Here is a 22834-nt window from a genome sequence, read left to right as displayed (position 1 = left end):
TAAATTAAATTGTATCTAGCACAACTTGATAGTTTCTAGCATTGATTGTGCCCTATGATGAGGTTGAGGTTGTTCACTTAGTAACATGACACTGCCTTAATGAAATTCAATTTTATTTAATTTTTTGATAAGTACATCTATTAGGATAGATAAACAAGTGCTATAGTGGCTGTGTTTCCTTGGTGGAGGCCCGACCTGCATGCTCTTTGCTTTCCAAACTAAACCTTGGGGAAATTGAGCCGGATAGCAGCCTGAGTTTAGTGTTGCATGATATACTGTCCTCTGTCTCTATTCTCTTCTTGCTTCATTTTTTTCTTTTTTCTTCTTTTATAAAATGTTTTGATTGTATTTTCTTTTCCTTTGTCATGTTTTTGTTAGGTAAGGTAGAGAGACTCAAACTTTAGTCTGTTTATTAAGGTAATGCGACCTACGCAGCTGGGGTATCATTTTTTGCTTATTATTAGATTTTTTTTAGTGTTTTTCTTTTTTACGTTGGAAACTTAGTCCAAGCTAGGGTTTATTGACTAAGAAGTACAGATATGTAATACTCTGAGAATATTGAATAATTTCTCCCAAGGAAGTAGGAAAGTTTGCTGGCAATCATAGTTTAATCAAAGGTTTTGGACAGTTCAGCATTAGGAACAACTAAAAGATTCCTTTTACACTGCACATTTTTCTCAAATTGAAGGATGAAGTCAAATTGAAGATAATGGGGATCATTATGTTGTACTTGTGCCCAAGGACGAAACCAACATTTTATTATTGGTGAGGTTAAAAGAAAAATAATTTTTTTTCTATCATATATACAAATATATATATATATATATATATGTATAAATATGATATATAAATTGTATGTATATATAGAGAAAAAAATTAAATACTCTAGAAATAATCTCTAATAGGTTGAAGAAGTTTTTTGGTGAAAAATAAAAAGATAATACAAGATAGAAAAAGAATGACATATATATTCTTTTAGGGAGCTGTTTGGCTGTGCAACCCATTAAAGGTTGCACATCATATGCAACCCAATTATCTACCCTTGGATTACAAACAATTGATCAGGGCCATTGGATTGTTTAATGGTAAAAAATTGGGAAACCTGAGCAACTGGTTAACTCTCTCCCCTCCTATTTTCCTCTCACTCCCCCACACCCACAACAATTATGCTTCTTTCCCTCTTTTTCGTCTCTCACTTCTCCTCCTCTGCTGCTCTCACCATCTCTGTGTAATCCTTAATTTCCTGCAATAACTAGTAGCCTCTGTTGAGTTCCAGCCACAATGGACTACAAGCCTCTATTGGCTTCCATTGTTGAAGTAAAGGTGTTCTCTCCAACCAGATAGATATCAGGTATATATGGACCTCTCTCTCTCTCTCTCTCTCTCTCTCTATTTGCCCTCTTCACTTCAATGATTTCCCTCTACCAAAGCCTCATCCTAACTCCCACACCCCTACCACTTCCAAAACTCAAAATCCCTCCATCTGCAACAATAATCCCCCCTCTCTCTCTCAAATCAATTTCTGAGAAGCCCTAAAAATCTCTCTTAATCGATTTTTGGCATGCACCAACATTATGTTTTTTTCATGATCGATCAATTTCTCCATCTCTTTCACACTTCTAAATCAATTCTACTTCTGCTCCTTGTAGTCATAGTTTCATTTTCCAAGTTAATTATAGAATATGTGGTGTGCTTTAATAATTGAAAACACACACATGCACACTTGCATTGCATAGTTGGTTTGTTAACCCAACTCTATTTGTACAAGCACAAAGGAAAGAAAGGGGGAATTGATATTGATGAACACAAGAAGAAAAAAAGAAAAAAAATGACAAAATGAATGAAGACAAATAAATGTAGGAAAGCGGTGGGTGATTGTTTGTGTTTGGAAGGACATTGTCAATTCTTCCTTAATAGGTTTAATTGGCTATATTCTTCTCTATTTGGTGATAATGGGTTTAACGTATTTTTTGAAAAATATATGATTTTAATATTTATAGGTTTTGCATGTTATGGTGATTTGGTCAAAATTTAGTTTAGTTCATGACCATTGTTGAATTTAACAAATGGAATGTGTGGAAAGTGAATGATATATTCTATGTGTAGAAAAAGTAAGATTATTTTGTTGTTCAACATTACTTGAATTGAGATCTTTTAATCTGTTGGTCGGGTATCTTAATTCCACGGTCTACCAATTTATTGTCCTTGTTGAATTAGTAAGGTTTTGGATTCTATAATTTTTGGATTTCAGCTAGATTTTTCTACATTGTTCATATTAACTTGGAAATATTATCAAATATCAAGGTCGTTGCTTGGGTTTTGATCCTCACTAAAGTAATTGCCATTGTGGATTGTAACTCTTAGTTGATTGGACATGCTGAAGAATTAAATTGACAATTTCTCTTGTAGTGTGGCAGGTATAACTATCATTGTGGATTGTAACTCTTACTTGATTGGATATGTTGAAGAATTAAATTGACAATTTGTCTTGCAATGTGGCAGGTATATATGAGTTTAATATATGGGATTCAGGTCTTGTTGAGCCAAGTTTCTATATGCAACTTTGTTGATTCTCATAATTTTTCATACTTTTTTGCAAATAACTTCTTTTTTATATGCAGTCTACCCATGGCAGCTAGTTAGTAGCTCATTCTTGAATAGAAAATTGATTTACCAAACAAGTCTAGAAAATGAAATAAATATATCTAGACCAAACCAAACCAAACCAAACCAAGCTTTAAGTCCCATCAAATGGGGTCGGCGAATAAATATATCAAGAACTCAATAAAAATGAAATCATCTCCAGGAACAAAATGTTTGTTATGCTTAATAGTTTTAGTGCGATCTATATTTGTATGAATTATGCCCTTTGCTCAAGAAGTTTTTTTCTTCGGTAAAAGGCATGAAGTTTCTTGTCACGGATGTTACAAAAATGCAACTTTGTTGATTCTCATGGAACCTTGCATAATTTTTTTTTTTTTAAATAACTTCTTTTTTTCTTTCAACTGTCATTCGTATTACATTTTAATTATTCTTCATCTTGATGAGTTTGACTTTTTTTTTAAGGCTAGAAATAGTTGGAATGGGTTATTGACCTCCTACATGGAACCTTTTCTCTCTCACATAGTATACTCACTTTCTCCAAGTTTGTTGAGAAGGCACATATTAATTTGTACATGATAGATATTACTAAGTATGCATTTAATTGTTGATTATTTTTCATTGTCGAATGTATGATCAAGTCCTTTTACTAAATTCTCGGGCTTTTTATGAACCAACAATCAATTGCTAAATGAATTATTTATATTTTTTATTTTATTTTTGTGGTTTTGATATACTAATTGGGGTTTGTGAAAAATATTATAGGGTTTTGAGGGTCGTTGAATTCGGTGGCTAGTGTTAATGCACCTAAATGAGTTGTCTCTTTAGAGTGTCAATGGTTTCTTTATTGAGTCTCAATGGTTTCTTTATAGAGTGTCTATACATTTTCTCGATTAATTTATAATCTTCATGGTTACTTGATAATGAGTTTCAATTTTTTTTTCTTCTCAATTATGCTACATAAGGTCCCAAATTTCATAGTGGGTTTTCCTATTTTTGTTCTCGTTCTTAATTGTAGTGTTCAGTGCGTTCGCAACTCAGAGCTTTGTCTTACGACCTCTACATGTAGACACTTTGTACACACTTCTCTCAAAGCAAATATAATGGTTTGTGGTTTGGTTCCTTTTCTCTTTTCATTTCCTCTTTAAATCCACTATTTGAGAATTTGATTCAACATATTTTGTTTATTTGGGAATAATCATTTTTTTTGGGGGGGGGGGGGGGGGGGGGGGTTATGTGCGTGTCTATATGTAATATGTATACTTTGTATTCTATAAAATGCTTCACCTAACGCAGTACATGTTGTTCCCCCTATAATTGCTGGAATTTATAAGGTTCTCTAGAAGTATATTCTTTTTTTGTTTTCTCTTTTGAATATGTTCTATTTTGTCTATTTTTGTTAACAATGTTGCTGGAATTTATAAGGTTCTCTAGAAGTATATTCTTTTTTTGTTTTCTCTTTTGAATATGTTCTATTTTGTCTATTTTTGTTAACAATGGTGATATTTTATGCTTATTTAAATTTCTTTTCATTATTTAGAGACAATACTTTAGACTTGTTGAGTAGAATATTCATGCAAAAATCAAGATGAATGGACATCGGTAGCTATATGTTCGAATCATATTCGTTTTAAAATAATGGACGACAAATATAATTTCAATAATAATCATCCATTTTTTGTAATACAATTTCATATTTTTACTTCGTTAAGGTTGGCTTATACAATAAAATACGCCTATGGAGTCAGACGGCATGTAATTAGGACATGTAGGTTGGAAGTTAGTAAAATACTCCTTAAACTTTGTCGACAAGGGCGTTTTGGGGTGAAAATGTGAAACAGCCCCTAAACCACTCTGGGGATGTCATGAGAAGATTGATCATGACAAATACGACCTGTGGGAACAAAACACATGTAATTAGGACACGTAGGTTGGAAGTTAGAGTACAAAACGCCGTAAACTTTGTCGAAAAAGGGTGTCCGATGGGCAAAAAGGCGAAACAGGGTGCGAACCACTCTGGGGATGTCATAGGAAGCTTGCTTGTGATAAATACGACCTGTGGGGATAGACAACATGTAATTAGGACATATAGGTTGGGGATTAGAGTTCAAAATGCTTTAAACTTAGTTGAAAAAAGGCGTTAAGAGGGGGCAAAAATACGAAATAGTGCGTAAACCACTCTAGGGATGTCACCGGCAGCTTGCTCATGACCAGTACGACCTGTTGGGACATACACTACTAGAAAAGGGAGTATTGAACATGGAACCTTTTGCGATGGTGTGAAAATCGTCGCAAAAATCATGTTTTTGCCACAGCAAACGAAGCCGTCGTCAATTTAATTTTTTTGCGACGGAAAATCTAAGACCGTTGCAAAAAATAGTATTATATGCGACAATTTGTTATGCGCTTTTTTTTCTTTTTGCAATTGTTTTAATTTTTTTTGACTCCTTTTATTCCTTCGTCGCAAAATGTTCTATTTTTGCCCTCCCTCTTTTCCCACTCTTCCCTACACCCTCTTCCCTATCCTTTCAGTTCTTACATCAAAAAAGAAAAAAAAAAAGGAAAAAAAAAAAAAAAAAAACCATCAATCTTCTCCCAGTCGTCACTGTTACTCTCTCTCACTCCCAATCGTCTCTCTCTCTTGCATCCCCAACACCTCCAGTGTGGGAAGAGTTCCAGGTAACCCTCATCTCCTCTCTTCTTCTTTCCTCTCATACTCGCTCACACAGACCGTAACAATCTTTCTCTCTCTCTCTCTCTCTCTCTCTCGCTCTCTCTCTCGCTTTCGCACTACCCTCACGGACTGCTTGTAGTAGCAACAGCAGCAACTTCCACTTCGGTCACAGCCCACATATATTTTATAGTTCTCTGTTATCCGTAACAAAAACTCATCCCTACAATCCTCTCTCTCTCTCTCTCTCTCTCTCTCTCTCTCTCTCTCTCTCCCCCTACGTCTCTCTATGTCTCTATTCGTGTTTCTCTCTCAGGTTTCTCTTCCCTCTGTTACTGCCTAAATTATTCATCCCTATTTCTCTAGGGTTTCACAACTTCAAGGTAAACCATGGAGACTGCTTCAGGTATGTTTTCCCCAATTTTTTCTTTTTTCCTTTTGAGATATACATATAAGTCGATTCTTACCTTTCAAATTGATTGATTTCTTTGGTATTTATGATTACATGAACTTTCGATTTCATCATTTAATCTATTGGAATTGTTCAATTCTGCAATTTTTTTGGTTCCTTCTCTTGATTATCTCTGTATATTTTTGGGTATTTGTTTTGACTAAACCGTGATATGATGAGTTTCTCAAAAGTCATCTCCTTCTGCGAATTCAAATTAGTTTCTCCTCTTCTCTCCTCTACCAGTGTTGGTGGTTGAAACATTTTTTTTTCTTTTCTTTTTGGGTAAAAATTAAGGATCTCTTTCATTGATCATTTTTAGACTATGTACAAGATATTCACATGTCATTACTAATAATTGATGCTTGAATTTGCTTGTAATGTATACAGAATTTATTACCTTTCGTAAAGTTTGACTACTTGGAAGTTGGAATTGACCAGAAATGATTTGTCAATTGAAACTTTTATTTAGCTACATGAATTAAACCTCGTCTGGGGTTGTAAACTTTAAGAGAACTGAAAGAGAAGGAGAAGGAATTAACAGGGAGAAAGAGGAAATTGAGCAAGGCAAAAAAGAGTTCCAAGAACGGTGCAAAAGTGACTTCCATGCATCTTGATGTAAGATAGAAAAGGGAGATGATGGAGATAAAAGAATCTTTGACAGTTTAATAAACTCCAATGTCATCATCCCTTTTAACATTTTTTTGTTTAAGCCTTTATATAGACTTATTTTCTAACCCTAAACCTATATGCCTTATTGCTATAGAAGGGAGGAGCTATCAAATGTATAAGGCACCTAACTTCTAAAATTGCGTCCCAGCTACCATTTTCATGAATTTTATACAAAAAAATTCAAATAGGAAGACAATTCTAAATCTAAATGATATGAACTCATTGTAATGTTAAGATACTACTTAAAGCTTGGTTTTCCTAGAAGGACTTCAAATTGTAGTTCAGAACTTCATGTTGAATGCCACATGGGCCTATTGTTACAAATCGTTAGCACATCATATGATTTACAGAGACTATCCCTGATTTACATAGACCAAAAATGAGTAAGTTGTAAAAACAGGCCGCAAACTGGCATGGTAAGATTTATGGAACTATTAACGTTGAAAAAGTTTTGAATGTATGGAAATGGTAGTGAAATATAGAAAATTCCTATATGGTCTTTCAGAAGAGATACAGATAGAATGATAAACTGTTAATGTAAATATTATAACAAACAATATTGCTACACTTCCCACATTTCTATACCATATTATTCTTACCATCTTGTCAACACAATACTGGTTTAATGGGACCCACAACTTGCGTATATCTCCAATGCAATGCTGACAAACTGACACATCATATGGTGAGATATGATGGTAGAAATAAATTGTCATTGTAGCATTACTCATAAACAAATAATAATTGGTATAATTGCTTTTTTGGATATGTTAAATTTTATTTTCAAGTTTCGCTAAATTCAGAATTTTCTATTGGACATTAAGGTACAGTGACAAGTTGCACAATCATTGAATTTGTGGAGATGTTAAAATTATATAATACTCCTTTTATTTCATTTTAAAAATTTAAATTATAATGTATTCTTTGGATTGAATTTGGTAGCATCAATATCAGCACCATCAAGTAATGCTTCTAATTGTTGTCATATTTTATCAAATTTTTGTTTTTGCAGATATTTGGACACAGCAAGTATTTTCCATTTATTCTCTAGGACAGAAAGTATTTTCCATTTATTCTCTGGGTTTTCAACATATATGTTCTTATATGTAACTATGTGTATGAGGGGTATCGGCGGTCCAGTTTTGGGTGAGTTATATTATGTTCATGACTAGTTGCTTTCATTCTTGTGAGATATATCAATTCTCTATTATACGCTATATCAGTATTTCTACTCATGATTTTATTATCCTCTTGTGGACAGGCAACATTAGGCTTATTTTGACAACTTTCGTGGTGCCTTTAGATGACATATCTGCTTTAACTTTGGTATTTGCTTTGCCTCATTCATTTATGGGAATTCAATAGGATGATATTTTTGATCTCATCTGCATGTCTGTGAACTTTTCATCTCATATTTTATCTCATTCTTCTGCATATTATGTCAGTAATGCCTCTAAATCATGGCAATATGTCAAACTACTCAAAGTCCAGGCATAATAATGCTATGTAAAGTATTTCCAGTTCTATGGGAAAAAGTTACCCATATGGTTCTCATATCTAACTTATATGACTGTCCATTATCACTACCCTTAGTGTAAGAGGAAATTGCTTTGTTATATCTTTCAATGACCTTATTTTGTATTTACTCGTGCTTAACTATCAGATGCTTAACTATAAGCTTTGTCATTAGTGTCCTTGGTGGCGCAAGTTCAAGTTACGGAAACCTCCTCTCTAGAAATGAGGGTAAGGTTGTGTTTTTCTTGCCCACCCTAGACCTCACTATAGTGGGAAACTTGTGTATTGGGTCACCTTTTTTTAGCTGAATTTTATACATATTGTCAGGATAGCAAATCCATAGCTGGACGGGCCATAGGTTTCGTTGCCATTTTTGTTGTTACTTCTTTCTGTTTATTTTCTTTTTATTTTCTCCTGCATGGATTGGTGAGAAAATCATTTTTTCAATTGACTGATGTCTGATCTTCTGCAATCATATTTAATGCTTGACAGTACTTTCATGGTTCATCTTTAGAAGAGAAAATAGTTGTTTAATTGCAAAGAAATCCATTTTCCTCTTACTATGTTACTCACAAGTCACAATATTCAGTTTTCTTCCTCAGTAGCTTGTTTCCACATCTGAAATTGAGAGCAAGTAGCCTTGTTGTTTCTTGAGAAGAGATGGAAACCTACTGTCACTTGGTGAATATTGGCCAAGAACCTTTGTATTTGGGAAATTTTTGTTTTAAATGCTACTTCTTTTCCCACAGAAGCAGGTATCAAGATCCATCGTTTCTTGAATTTTGTAATTGATGAAGAAAACCTAAGCAATTGGGAAGATACATTGTTAACTGACTGTTTTCCTTCAATTGAGTTCTTTAGAAAGCAGAGATTGTTAGCTGTCTCTAATTGATAACATGCAGTTGGGTCAATATAATTGCTCTTTGATGGATAGAATGATGTGTATTCTTAAGTTAGTTTAGGTCAATTCCACTTGTTTGTTTTTTCCATTATGCAGTTGAATTTTGCAACCATTTTTAGAGTAAAAGAGTAGAGGGATATGGCTATGGGGTTGGCATCATCACCCTTGTTTTTGGCTCCAATCTTACTTACAAGGCAGCTCAACCATCACCACCCTCACTTGTTTTCAACTTTTGCTTCTCCTCAGCTTCCCTTTTCTGTAAGTTTGTTTCCATTGCTTTTTTTTATTATTATTAAAATTTTTTTTTTTATTGATTGTTCAGATTTTTGAAGAAATATTAATGGGTTGTTGAGATTCGTGCTTATTATATTAGTGATCTGGTTCTTATAGTTTGGGTTGATTCAGTTGTGAATCTTGAATTAATTAAATGATACTACACCTTTTGTTTTTTTCTTTTCTTTTTTTTTTTGTTTTAAAGAATCACTCTGTAATCAGCAAAAAAAAATCAATAAAGATAAAAATAAACATAAATAAATTGACTAGAAGTTTGAGTAAAAGGCTTCATTTGATATGAAACACTCTAATTGATAAAATCAAATTTTAGTAAAATTACGTAGTGTTAATGTAACGCCCTCAAATTAAGCCCATAATATACATAACATTAACATGCATTAATAAAAGAAAACGAATCATTTGAATTATTCATCAGAGTACTTTTATTGAAAGACATCACATATAACATCAAAATAAATGCCCTAAGGGCTTACATCTTTCCAAGCTAACACTTGGACACAAAAGAATGAGTACTAACTCATTTACAAGTTAAGCCCTTGGCTTGAATGTTTACATGTAATCTCAAATAAAAACAACTAACTAAAGACAAGTCTTCAAAATCAAAAAAAAGATCGAATTCTTCCAAGCTAAGTCCTTGGAGGTAGCTTATCACCTGAACCTGAAAATGATGTTCCCATAAAGGGTGAGCCACAGCCCAGTAGAAAAGTACTAAACCAAATATAAGCATTGAATAAAGCTATAGCATTCAATAAATAGTTAACCAAGATAATCAATTATAACTTGTTACTATTTCATAACACTAATGTCTATGACAAATTTCAATTCCCATGATTATCCATATGGCTCAGAACCTGGCCAAACTTACAACAGTGAACTATATATCACACTCACATTACTTCCAATATCAACAACACAGATGAGACTCAGGCTCATATCAAAACACTTCATACTTCTCATTTGATACACATTTTAGTGCTGTATCAATAACATGTAAAACACTTCAATATATTAAGCACACATAAAAGTGATGCTAATGGAGTCCATCCCCTATCTCCTCCCAAACAATAAATCCGGTTTAGAGGTCCATCCCCTATCTTCCCCTAAACCGTGGAGTACATCCCCTATCCCCTCCCAAACAATATTCATATGCAAAGCTCAATCAATACATGTATATTCTGTATTAATTCAATAGTCTAAATTTATGATTTAAACAATTTGATTAGTTTCAATTTTCCCTAATCCACACACAATGTCTACTACAAACACGACTATCCTCCACCGATAGCCCAAAACAGTTATTTCTAGACTGGAAATAAATACATCAACAATTCAATAGGTGAGTGATTTAAATTATACAACTACACCATTTAATCAATGAATTCCTCAATTTCATGAATTTAACCAAATTCCCCAATTTCCTGAAATTAATTATACAAATTAATTCATTATTACAACTAGGGTTTTTCCCCAAAATTACCAGAGTATTCCCAACATATCAAAATACCAAAACTTAGAACAAAACTTATAAGATGGAGTAGGAAATCCCTACCTTGAAGAAAAGAACTCGAATGGAGAAGATGACGAAAACCAAAGTGCTCCAAACCCACGATTGTTCAGATTAAACGGAAGCCCTCGACCCACTCTATCTTTTTAACAAAGAACTTAGGGTAGAAATACACTCTAAATAGATCAAATCTAAGAGAGAAGGTGTGTAGGGAGAGGGAGAAGACGGTTCTAGGGTTTTAAAATCAACAAGGAGATGAAAAATGATCCAGAAAGTCGGATCTCGGATTTTTTTATACCGGTCGCCCGCTCGAGCGTGGAAACCCCCGCTCGAGCGCCACTCACAGACTCCCGCTCGAGCGCTGAATGCACACTCCCGGAAGTTTTTGCAGACAGGTCCCCGCTCGAGCTCCCAACTCCCCGCTCGAGCGTCACTGACGACTTCCCGCTCGAGCGTCCAATCCCCCGCTCGAGCGGCCAACACTACACAGGACAAACTGGATGGGTGTATTCTCCGCTCGAGCGTCCAAACCCCCGCTCGAGCGGACAAGCCAAAATCTGAGCAACTAGACTTGGTTCCTAAGCTCAACCAACCTGCTCCAAATCTTCCCAACACAACCCAAGACTCAAAATAAGGATTAAAGGGTGCAAACAACATACTCTCAACAACCAGCTCCACGGAACCTAAGTCTGTATATAACAAGTAAAGAAAAGGGAAACCGGGATCGCTATAGTTAAGTTTTGAGTGGATGCCAAGAGTCAGAGTAAAGGAGAATTTGGAAAATTTGGGTAAATGCACCTATGTGTCAAGTTTTGATTGGATATAAATTTGAGTAATGGAAATGAGTCTCCCTTGATTTGAGTCAAAATTTGAATGAAACTCAAGTTGGTATAGGTTTGAGTAAAGGAGTGGAGGGGGTTTTAGTGGTTGTTTACTCAAATTTATGTATGAGTCAAGATTTGGGCAAGGGTTGGCGATGGGAAGTGGTTGTGGGCTGAGGAATGAGCCAGATTAGAATCATTAGTAAGCAAGGTAGATGTATCTGGTATTGTTGTCATGTTTATTGACCCTTCTACCATAGCACCTCCCTCCGCCCCCTCCACAATTTGTTCATGGTTGGTGTGTGTGAAATGTAGCTTCTGTATGTGAATAAAGTTTTAAGCGGTAATTTTGATAATTTAAGCACATTCATGTACAAGGAAAATAGAATGACATTTCGGTGTTCTAAAAGATCCATAGAAGTTTCAATGTCAACACATTTGGAAATTTGAAGCTTACGTTACATGTGGCACCGTTATTAGCGTCATTTGCAAAATGGACATCAAGGATTCCAAGCAAAAGGGTTTGTGGGGAACAAATTCTCTCTTTAGACCACCATCTTAATAGTAAGAGCTCCCATATTTGAGTTTTTGGTTGGATGGATGCTTTATGTTGTTGATCTTTAGAAATGTAAAATGGTCTATTCTTGATTTTGAAACTTGCAAAAATTATGATTTGTGACCTTACCCTTCACTTAATTAGGTAAAAATAGCCAACCGTAGTTTACATTCAGTTAACCATTGAAATCCTTTGCCATGTCTTATTCATCATACTCATATATGGGGTGAATGGCCTCATACAGTTTCTGGTATACGACCTTTGATGGTTTTAATTTGGTATATTTTGCTTGGCATGATATGGTGAGAAAAATTGATGTATAAAGAGAGAGTTTCCATGACCAAGGTTGACCCGAAAATGCATTTCTTAAATGGTAACTGCAACATTTCCCATCCCATCCCAGTGACACGTTGCTTGCAAAATAAATGATGTTTCAACATGTAAATTGTGTGTTGTGATAATTTGGTATATTTATCAATTTAATTTGTTATCATTCGAACCCAAGTGAACTTTTTCTTCTTATAGCCATACCTAGATCACTTGTAAACAAGTAGAGGAAACTAGTTCTACAATTTACAGAAGAAGCGGTAGGAGTGCCAATCATATGTTGTTTACTTGTCGTTGTCTTTTTTTTGCTGTAAAATGGAATATTTATATATCTTATTCATAATTGGTCTGGTCAAATATGTATATTTTGGATTTGCATTTTATGCTTGAAGTAGAGCACATAAGAGTATTTCACTTAAAACAAATGCCTTCTTCTGCCTTTTATAGGTTATCTTGCTAAAAAGTTGTTATTCATAATTGGAAATTTTGACTATAAAGGCTTCAGTTATTGTCCAGAGAATCTGCAATTTCAAATCCTCGCCTGCCCTCGTTATGTTTTATAAAATCTACGGCTTGTAAAGTATCTCGCAGCGCAGTGGAAGTTGAAGACGGTATAAATGATAAGGCTTGTGAGCCAGTCAATGGAGTTGAGATTTCGATAGGGGAGGGAGATGACAGCACCCTTGCTTGTCTTTTCACGGCAATGAAGAACAACAATGGAACCGGCATCTTGCTCTTGTCCGATATCTTAGGATTTGAGGATTCATCCACTAGAGATTTCGTATATCGTGTTGCCTGCAACGGTTACAAGTATGTTTCCTGATTTTTAGACATCATGTGTGAAAATACATTTGTACTACACTACAACTACCAAAGACACTTGTATTAGATGATGTTTGATACACTGGGAATAGGGCATACATGTATCTAGTCAGAAGTGGCCTCAGTGCTACGCAAATAAGATTTTCCATTTGTGATCACACTAACAATTAAAAAAGTAGGGAGAGGTATCTTAATCTCGAATTTTTTTTTTTTAAATATTATACTGCTGGTTTCAATTCGTTTTGGGAATTGAAAGTTTTAAACTTGAATGTAATTAGTAATTTTACATTTCAACATAAAAGAAAAATATATTTCAAATAGAATTTTAAAAATGCTTCATTTAAGTTTTTTATGCTTGTGGCACCTAAACAACTTGTTTTGCATTTCAACATAAAAGAAAAATATATTTCAAATAAATTTTTAAAAAGGCTTCATTTACGGTTTTATGCCTTTGGCACCTAACAAACTTGAGCATTCTGTATCTAATGCTGCTGGTCTATGCATTGATATCCATGTTGTCTTGTTTTTCCATATCTTTGTCAACATTGTTAACGATTCTTAAAATGATCCTTTATATAATTTTTACTGGTGTTTTTCTTGAAATAAATATTGTTAGTGTACTAGTACCGGACTTGTTTCGTGGGGATCCATGGGCAAAGGACAGACCAAAGACTTTATTTGAAGAATGGCTGGCACAACAAACCCCGGAAAGGATTGCAAAAGACATTACAACCTCGAAAAAATGGATGATGGATGAGTTTGTAGCTGTAGGAATCTCAAAGAAGCTTGGTATCATCGGATTCTGCTTTGGAGGTGGCCGACTAATAGATGCGCTCGCCCAGGACGGGGGTGCCTGTTTTGGCATTGGGGTTTCATTCTATGGCACAAGAATTGACCCATCTGTCGTTGCTAACATAAAGGTGCCTGTATTGTTCATTGTGGGTGACAATGATCCAAGTTGTCCGGTCAGTGCCTTGGTATAAGATTTTTTGAATGTGAATCTTGATGTAGATGTGGATGTATTGTATTTTAGAAAATATTAATAATTTGTACCGGGAATGAATTAATAGATGTGGATGTATTGTATTTTGATGTAGATGTGAATTTTATTTTTACAGATGGTTTTTGGCGTGGAAAAGTGGATATTCTGTATTTTTGTGCAGAGGACATTGTTTTTTTATAATTTGTTATTATGTTATCCTTTGTTTTTTTTTTTTGGATTACCATTGTTCATACAGATAACTACTGGCATGGTACAAATTGCTTTTCGCATATAACATATTACTTTTGGCGTGGTATAGATTACCATTTGACATGGTATTGTGGATATTTCTTTTTTTGTGTACGGCAAACATGATTTTTGTATAATCCTCTGTTTGTATAAAATTATTATTTTAGGTTGGATTATGCTTGATTCGTATGGAATTTCTATTATATTTCGAATTTGACGTTAAAAGTTAAATTTTCTTGGATTGTTATTATTTTCTTTATATACAAGATGCAGGTTGCACAGAATAAATACAGGTTGTGGCGAAATAAATAAATATATATGTATAAAAATAAAAATAAAAACTAAAGAAAGTTTTTTACGATTAAACATGTAGTAGCTAAAAAGAAGTGAAGTTGTTGGCGACTAACCAATTCGTAGCCAAAAGGAAATAAAGGCTTCTTCGCGATTAAATATTTGGTAGCCAAAAGAAAGAAAATATTTTTGGTGTCTAAATAATTTGTAGTAAAAAAAAATGAAAAATAAATTTTATTTGGTGACTAAATATTTAGTAGCCCAAAAAATTTGAATTTTTTGCCTACTAAAAATTTAGTCATCAAAAAAACTGTCGATATTTTTTACGACTAAACATTTAGTCACCAAAAAAGCTACAATCTTTTGCCTACAAAAAAGTTTGGTTGCTAGCTAAAGGAGTCAATTAGATGTTTGGCTACAAAATTAATTTGTCGCCGATAATGGAAAAAAGAATTGGCGACTATATATTTTAATCACTAAATAAAACATAGTAGCGATAAAATTTATCTACGACTAAAAATTTAGTCGATAAAAGTTCAAAATAAATTTATAAAAAAAATTATGGCGACTAAATTATTAGTCGACGAATGGTATTTTTTAACTACTAAAATAATTTTAGTCGACTAAAAAAGATTTTTAACGATTAAAAAATTAGTTTTCAAATGTGCAATTTCTTATAGTGTGTGACTAGTTTGAAGATAATTCATAGTGTCAAGATAATTCTAAATGATAATTTTTATACCCATGCTTCATAGTGTGAAGATAATTCTAAATAATAATTTTTATATTTTTTTGCAAAGTATATATTATTTAAAATTTATTATCATAATTTTGCGGTGTTGTTGTAAGAGGCGGTACCCTTTGTCCAATCCATTCGAATCCAATTATAATTGAGTTTGAGTTTGTAGGATAAAATTCATTTAAATTACGACAAATTTCTCACATAAAATTACATAATTATTTAATGCTAACTGAATTTGTAAATATTTATACACAAGCATCAACACACATTATTATAATCTCACAATTGCTACAATCATCACTAATATTGCTGCAACCATCATCACCGTCACTGTCACTGTCAGCACCACCACCACCACCTTTATTATCCTTGTTATTGTTATCATAAAACATACCATCACTTCAAGTAGTGAAATTTCATTATCTTCAAATAGTGAAATTTAACCTTACTATTTAGGTGAAATTATTAAAAAAGTGAAATTTCTACTAAAGAAATAAAAATTACAAAATTAAAGGCAAAGATGAACTAGCGAGTAAATGGAAAACTTACGACTTAAAGAGAGATGTCATCAATGGATTCGTTGGCAAAAAAGTGATTGTCATTATCATTTAAATTAGCTAACGATAATTTAATTTTCTTAATTAATTTGTTGTCTAATTAATCGTATAATGTGTGTAATTACCAAAATTTTACGTTAATTTGAAATTCCCTCTCAAAATTTGGGACCCTCCAAGTTTTGCCCCTAATCCCTCCTACGTTTCTCATGTCTCTTTCTCTTCCTCTCTCTCACACGACTACTTCTTCTCATTCTTCCTCCCTCACGGACGATTTTGTTGCTTCATTCCACCGTTGTACTGCCCGAAATCCAAAGTCGACACTGCCGATTCACGAACTTAGAGTATTTCATTCTGACCAGGTAAGTTGATTTCTGTTTATTTCTCTAGATCTTATTCTTTGACCTAATTTCTCACAAATCGACTCCCTCTCTTAGCAATCTCTACCTCACACACCTTCATCGCCCTGTAATCACTACGGCACCATGCCACCGTTGGCACCGTCTCTCTGAATACAGCGGAACCCCATTCTGTCGCCATAGTCCCCACATTCGCACGACCCATCGCTACCACCAGCCAATCCTACCAGTAAGCCTGCTTTTCATTTCTTTTGTTGTCCCTCTTCATCATCTCTTGCTTCCTGCCATCGTGCCCTAATATCTTCCTCTTTCTCTCTTAGCCACCATATTTTGTTCTGGGCATATGTTAATTTCCAGATTTGGTAATTCGAAGAGTATTTTGTGTTAGTACTTCACATTTATGTTTCTTTGATCAATTGCAAATATATGTTTCTGTGTTTTCCTTGCTCACTTTATCCCTCCCCTCTTTTCTACTTACCAAGCTCCCTCTGGACTTATCGATCCACTATAAGAAAATGCACTTTTAGTGACCACTTTGTCTCTCTCTCTCTCTCTCGCTTAACACTTTTAGCAACCACTTTTAGCGATCCATTATAAGAAAATGCACTTTTAGCGACCACTTTGTCTCTCTCTCTCTCGCTTAACACTTTTAGCGATCCACTGTAAGAAAATGCACTACTACCATTACCTCTCCTCCACCATCGTCACTCCATCTCCTCTACCACTACCACAACTTCACCACTAATCTACTTCGTCATTACTTTTTATCCACCACCTTCACCACTACTACCGCACCCTCTCTTCTGCTACAAAAAATTAGTTCCTAATTTATAGTAACAAAAAAAAATGGGCTGCAAAAAAATATTTTCCATTGACCACAAAAAATTAACTTTATTTTAACAAAAAATATTTTTAATTAAAATATTACCCCTACTTCTACCAAATAAAAAATAGTAATAAATTTTTTTAGTAAAATAAAAATGAAACAAATAAATTTTGAACCTTAGTAACCTAAAAAAATCATTAACTACAAAAAAAAAAAACAAAAAAAATTTCTTTCGTTTTCCCGCCCTCCCCCCCCTGTTTCTCACGATCTCAAATCCCCAATCCCTAACCTAACACTCCCTCTCACTCTCCTCTCTCTTTTATCTCTTCCGCCTCCTACGTCTGGTGCCGCCACCGGCGACCACCACTGCCGCCGCCACACCTCCTCCCTCACCGCCCTCTCTCTCTTCTCCTATTCTCTTCACCAGTCGTCTACTTCGTCTTCTCCACTCTCGTCGTCAGATCCAAAACCCTAACCCTACCTTCGATCTTCTCCAATCCCTCCACAAGCCATATGTTCAAATCCAGACCCTACACTCCCCTCAACTGTTTCAGAACCTTTGTCTACAAAGGACTATCGTCGGACTCGTCAAAACGGCGATCTCGAACGGGCAGATTATGATGAGAAAGACCAGGCGGCGAGGCACATTAACGCGTCAGAAACGAAATCAGAAGATGGACAATTTATCTCTGCCCTAATTTTTCTCTCCATTTCTACTCAAATGTATGTATGATATAGTCGTCCTCAATGTGGGTTTCTTGGGTTACTGGTACTAGTCTTAACTGTGCACTTTATATATTTGTTTAATTGACTGAATAGTGTGTTTGTTGGAATTACAAAATAAATTTGTCATGTAGTGGTTTAAATGTATTATAATAAATATTTATCAAGAAATCCCTGCTTAAAATTAATTATCCCTGCAAATTGTTTTGTTGATAAAATCTTTTGGTGTGCCCCATAGATTTGTGATCAAATTAGGGGAAAAAGAACATCTTTACACGTTTGTTTTGCATTTCTTAGTTGACCACCACGTGCAGCAGCACAATAATATTTGAGCATAGTCGAAGATACTATAACCTCTCCATATGCAGCAGCATAATAATTTTCAGCATAGTACAACGAATTTGAGAAGCACATACTACAAGCCACATTATCTACGGACCTACCTTCGTAAAAAAAACATTGTTTATTTTAATTATTGTTAAAATTATTATAATTTTATTTAGTAAGGTGATTGTTTTGTTGGAAAGAACATGCCTATGAGTTCTACTCACATGGAACCCAACTTGCCTTTTTCTCCAGTTTTTGAGGCCTACGGGATTTCATACTAATTATGTGATACAAAGAATGCTCCAAGCTTTTGCAATATGAATACGAAAAGAAAAAAAAAAAAAAAAAGTCATTTGCATGGAACTTAAAAACTTTAGAAAAGTAATAAATAATAATCATAGAAAACATAAACAGAGAAAAAAAAAAACTTGGGTTTTGGTTAAAGGCAAGAGAGGCTTTTGGAACATATTATTGAATTTAACTTGAATTGAATTGGATGCACATGGCTGATATCAGATAATGATATCCCTAACATTTCCACCCCAGTAATTACAAGGCCCCCTTTTCGCTCCTCCTCTCTATTCTTTTTGTAATTTTCATTATCTATATAATTTTGAGTTCAAAATGGAACAGTTTTTTAACATCATTTGGTCATAATCGTTCCTATCTGCTAGCCATTTAGATATTAATTTCAATTTCTTCCTTCGTGTATGAACAATTTCTTCAAGTACTTGTAGTTGTGAATATGCATGACACATAAACGTCAAACAATTTAAAGTTACATGATTTACATTCACCCACAAATTCATAGTTTTCTGACTGCTATTACTTTTAATGAAATTCCCCACAATTACTTCCGCATCTTTGGACCATTAGTAACAACTTTTCCCTATGGATCGTTTAATGCTACCATCTTATCTATATCCATAGAACTAAATCATCTTAGTTACCCTGGTGTCCTTTGATTAAAGTTTTTTTCCAATCTAATTTAACTTGCAAAATTTAACTTACCCTGGTGTCCTACATTCAAAATTTTTCCAATCTGATTTAAGTCTTCAGAGGAAATTGTTGGAAATTGTAAGTTATCCTTATTTCCTATATCATAAAAAGTTTTCAGATAATTTCCAATAATAAGAACTGTTGATGCTGCCAAACAGAAGCTTATCATAAATTTGTAAGCAAAGAACCAGGTATTTCCATTTGCTTCACTTCTTTTCAGAGTTATGAAATGTGTTTGAATTCTGAATGTAGGCAAAAGAGAGTTGAAAGAACTCAGCATTGAAAAAGAGGAGAGGGAGAAATATTTCAGAGATGAACAGTGCAAAACTACCAATGTCATTGAGGAAAAAGGTAGCGGCTTCATTGATTGCTTTTGTTTATGGTTTGTTTCTAGACTGCCTACCCCATTAGGACTCAAATTACTTTGGTTCAAGACCAATTCATTGAAATAATGTATTAATGAGTAGCAAATTAAAGCTTGCATCCTAAAAAAGCTGCATGAAAACACTTTGAGGTTAACATACCTAATGGTTCACATCTTGGCTAGAGTAAGGTGCAGCCGAGGTCCATGTCTCACGTGACCACCTTTCCTTATTTGAGAAATTAATAGATTTGACCAAAATATGGGTTGTCATAATATCATTAACATTTGAAGACAATCTGAACAGTTGTTGTAACAATAAGGAGTGCTAAGTGAGTTGAATTGAGCTTGGTTTCTATTACCAGTTTGCTGCTGCTACCACCACGCTCTTCCTATATTAGTGATAGTAGTAATATCACACATTTAAGTTAATGAATTTTAATGCATTTGGAGTTTTACATAAGCTATTCCAATTGGAAACAGGGGCATACTTCTATACTCATGTGCTTGAAGTGTTTTTTTACTGGATTAGTGTCTAGGAGTTGTAAGTCTTATCACATGATAACAGTAATTGGCTTCTGATCTGAATTTTTATTAATAGACTTGCTTCTTGTTTTTCACACAGATGTTATGATCAAGCATTTGAAAGCAACTGTATCTGCTACCAGATTGGATATGGAGAGCTTAAACTCAAAGATGGAAGAGTTGCATGTTGGTTTGAAATTTAAGGAGGATGACATTCAAGTTTGAGAATTTCAGAAGAGATGTAGGAGAAAAAAAAGAATGATCTAAAATCTATGTAAGTGACATTGAATGAATTGACAAAAAAAAATGTAGATACCCCTCACGAGGATGGAGGACAAGGTGAGGATGAGGGACACGAAAAAGAGTTGGGAAAAGATGATGATGATGATGATGAGGGAGACGAAGAAGAGTCGGGAACAGAAGATGTTGAAGACGGAGATGAATTTTCTAAGGAGCCTTGACCTTGGCCTTTTCATTGTTTTACTATGCTTAAGACTAAATTGATAGTTGAATATGTTATGGTATGGGTTTTGTGGTTGTCCCAATTTGTTTATGAACACTTTTTGCTTACTTTTGGGAGTTTAGTATGATATGTTTTGTGTATAAAAAAATTCTTGTGGTTGGGGTTTTGGTGAATATGACCTCACCAAGTTGTTTATTGTTTGAAATATGGTAGTATATTGCCTTTTCTTTTCTTTTTCTTTCTTCTAAATTTTTGAAAATTGTCAATGAGGATAAGTTGCTTGATGTTTGAAATATGATGTATTTTGCTTGATGTTTTAATGTATTGAATAGTAATTTATGAGGAGATTGTGAATGATATAATTGTTAACTTCAAACCTTGTCAGTATAAAAAAATATAATTTGGAAGCCCATAGCCTGACTAAACACTCAAGATTTTGGGTTTTAGCTTTTATTTGGATTATGGCCAATGGATTGGCCAATTGTTTCTATCAAGGTAGTGCATTTTTCAATAGATTTGAAAATTGATTTGGGACCCATTAGTCAATCAATTCTTGCAAAAAAAGTGATTACACCAATCAATTTGCCAATCATTTTAGAGCCCATGGCCATGACAAACAAAAAAAAAAACATGCCAAAGTTTGGCATCCTTGTATAATTTGCTTCAATAGTGTACAATCAAATCATAGTGAATCTATTAGGCACTAGGCAATGTTCCAATCTCACAATCATCTGTGCAATCAATTGTTCTGTACTCTTGCAATATGGATGCATTTTATGTTGAATAGATCGGCATCCAAAATCAAATTTACAACCTTACACATCAATAATCTACACATACATTGATTACCAAAATCAAGTTTACATCCACTTTACATCATCCCTAAAGAAACCATCCAAATTACATCACATTTATAAAAATAAATAGTCATTGGTAACGTTTATAAAATTTATTTTTCATTTTTTTTTTTTTTTGGCTACTAATTATTTAGTCGCCAAAAATCTTTGATTTCTTTTGGCTACCAAATATTTAGTCACCAAAAAACCTCGATTTCCTTTTGACTACCAATTTGGTTCGTCGTCAACAACTTCACTTCTTTTTTACTTCTAAATGTTTAGTCACCAAAAACTTTCTTCAGTTTTGTTTTATATTAATTTTGCCCTATATTTATTCTATGCAACCTGTACCCTGTATATAAACAAAATAATAACAATCTAAGAAAATTTAACTTTTAATGTCAAATTCAAAATATAATAGAAATTCCAAACAAACCAAGCATAATCTAATTTAAAATAATAATTCTATACAAAACAGAGGATTATACAAAAACTATGTCTTCCGTACACAAAAAAAGAAATATCCACAATACCATGTCAAATGGTAATCTATACCACGCCAAATGTAATATGTTCTATGCCAAAACTAATTTGTACAACGCCAATAGTTATCTGTACAAACAATAGTAATCCACAAAAAACAAAGGACAACATAATAATAGATTATAAAAAAAAAAAAAAGCAATGTATGTAATGTTTGTGTTGATTGAATAACACTATAAAATTAACCATTAGTATTGATTGAATAACACTATCATTTCAAATTATAAAAGAAAATTATATAAAACTAGAATGTATGTAATGTTTTCAAAATTGTGTATTTATAGTCATAATCGTATGTTACATGTCCAGACAAGTTTCTCTCAAGTTTTGCCCTCCCGAAATGCAATTGTTCAGTTTAGTTTAAGGCATTTTCAACTTTAAATCCCAACCTATGTCTCCAACTTTAACTCCCAACCTATGTCTCCTACTCCCAAGTTTTCCCCTCCCGGGGGCTGTTTTGAATTTTTGCCTTTAAAACGTCCATTTTCGTCTAAGTTTAAGGCGTTTTCATCTCTAACTCTCAACCTATGGGTCCGAATTACATTCCGCCTATTGTCACAGGTCTTATTTTTCATGGGGTACTTGTCCATGAGAGCCACACCGTGGCTCGGGGGCTGTTTTGAATTTTCGCCCCTGGAAAGCCCTCTTTCAACTAAGTTTAAGGCGTATTCGATTCTAACTCCCAACCTATGAGCCCGAATTACATGCCGTCAGTTGTCACAAGTCCTATTTATCAAGGGGAAGTTGTCCGTGAGAGCCACACGGTGGTTCGGGGGCTGTTTTGAATTTTCGACCCTAAAACGCCCTTTTTCGACTAAGTTGAAGGCGTTTTCGGGTCTAACTCCAAGCCTACGCATCCTAATTACATTCCGTCAATTGTCACAAGTCCTATTTGTCAAGGGAAGACTGTCCGTGATAGCCA

At 34.1% G+C, this 22834-nt stretch overlaps 1 protein-coding gene across 1 annotated transcript; it reads left to right on the top strand.

Annotated features, from left to right (window-relative positions):
* The first annotated feature begins 8244 nt into the window (after positions 1-8244).
* Positions 8245-20531, top strand: LOC114320992 (uncharacterized). The gene is made up of 7 exons (XM_082908065.1): positions 8245-9066; positions 12816-13120; positions 13749-14097; positions 14251-14281; positions 19437-19535; positions 20171-20260; positions 20383-20531. Exons 1-7 carry the CDS (start codon positions 8947-8949, stop codon positions 20529-20531), a joined length of 1143 nt encoding a protein of 380 aa, XP_082764191.1. The 5' UTR covers positions 8245-8946.
* The last annotated feature ends 2303 nt before the right edge of the window (positions 20532-22834 follow it).

The sequence above is a fragment of the Camellia sinensis genome, chromosome 2, assembly GCF_055761805.1.
Source record: "Camellia sinensis isolate YWXY chromosome 2, ASM5576180v1, whole genome shotgun sequence".
In the NCBI taxonomy this organism is placed as follows: domain Eukaryota; kingdom Viridiplantae; phylum Streptophyta; class Magnoliopsida; order Ericales; family Theaceae; genus Camellia; species Camellia sinensis.
The sequence above is the reverse complement of the archived record's forward strand: the minus strand, read 5'-3'. Positions and strand labels throughout refer to the sequence as shown.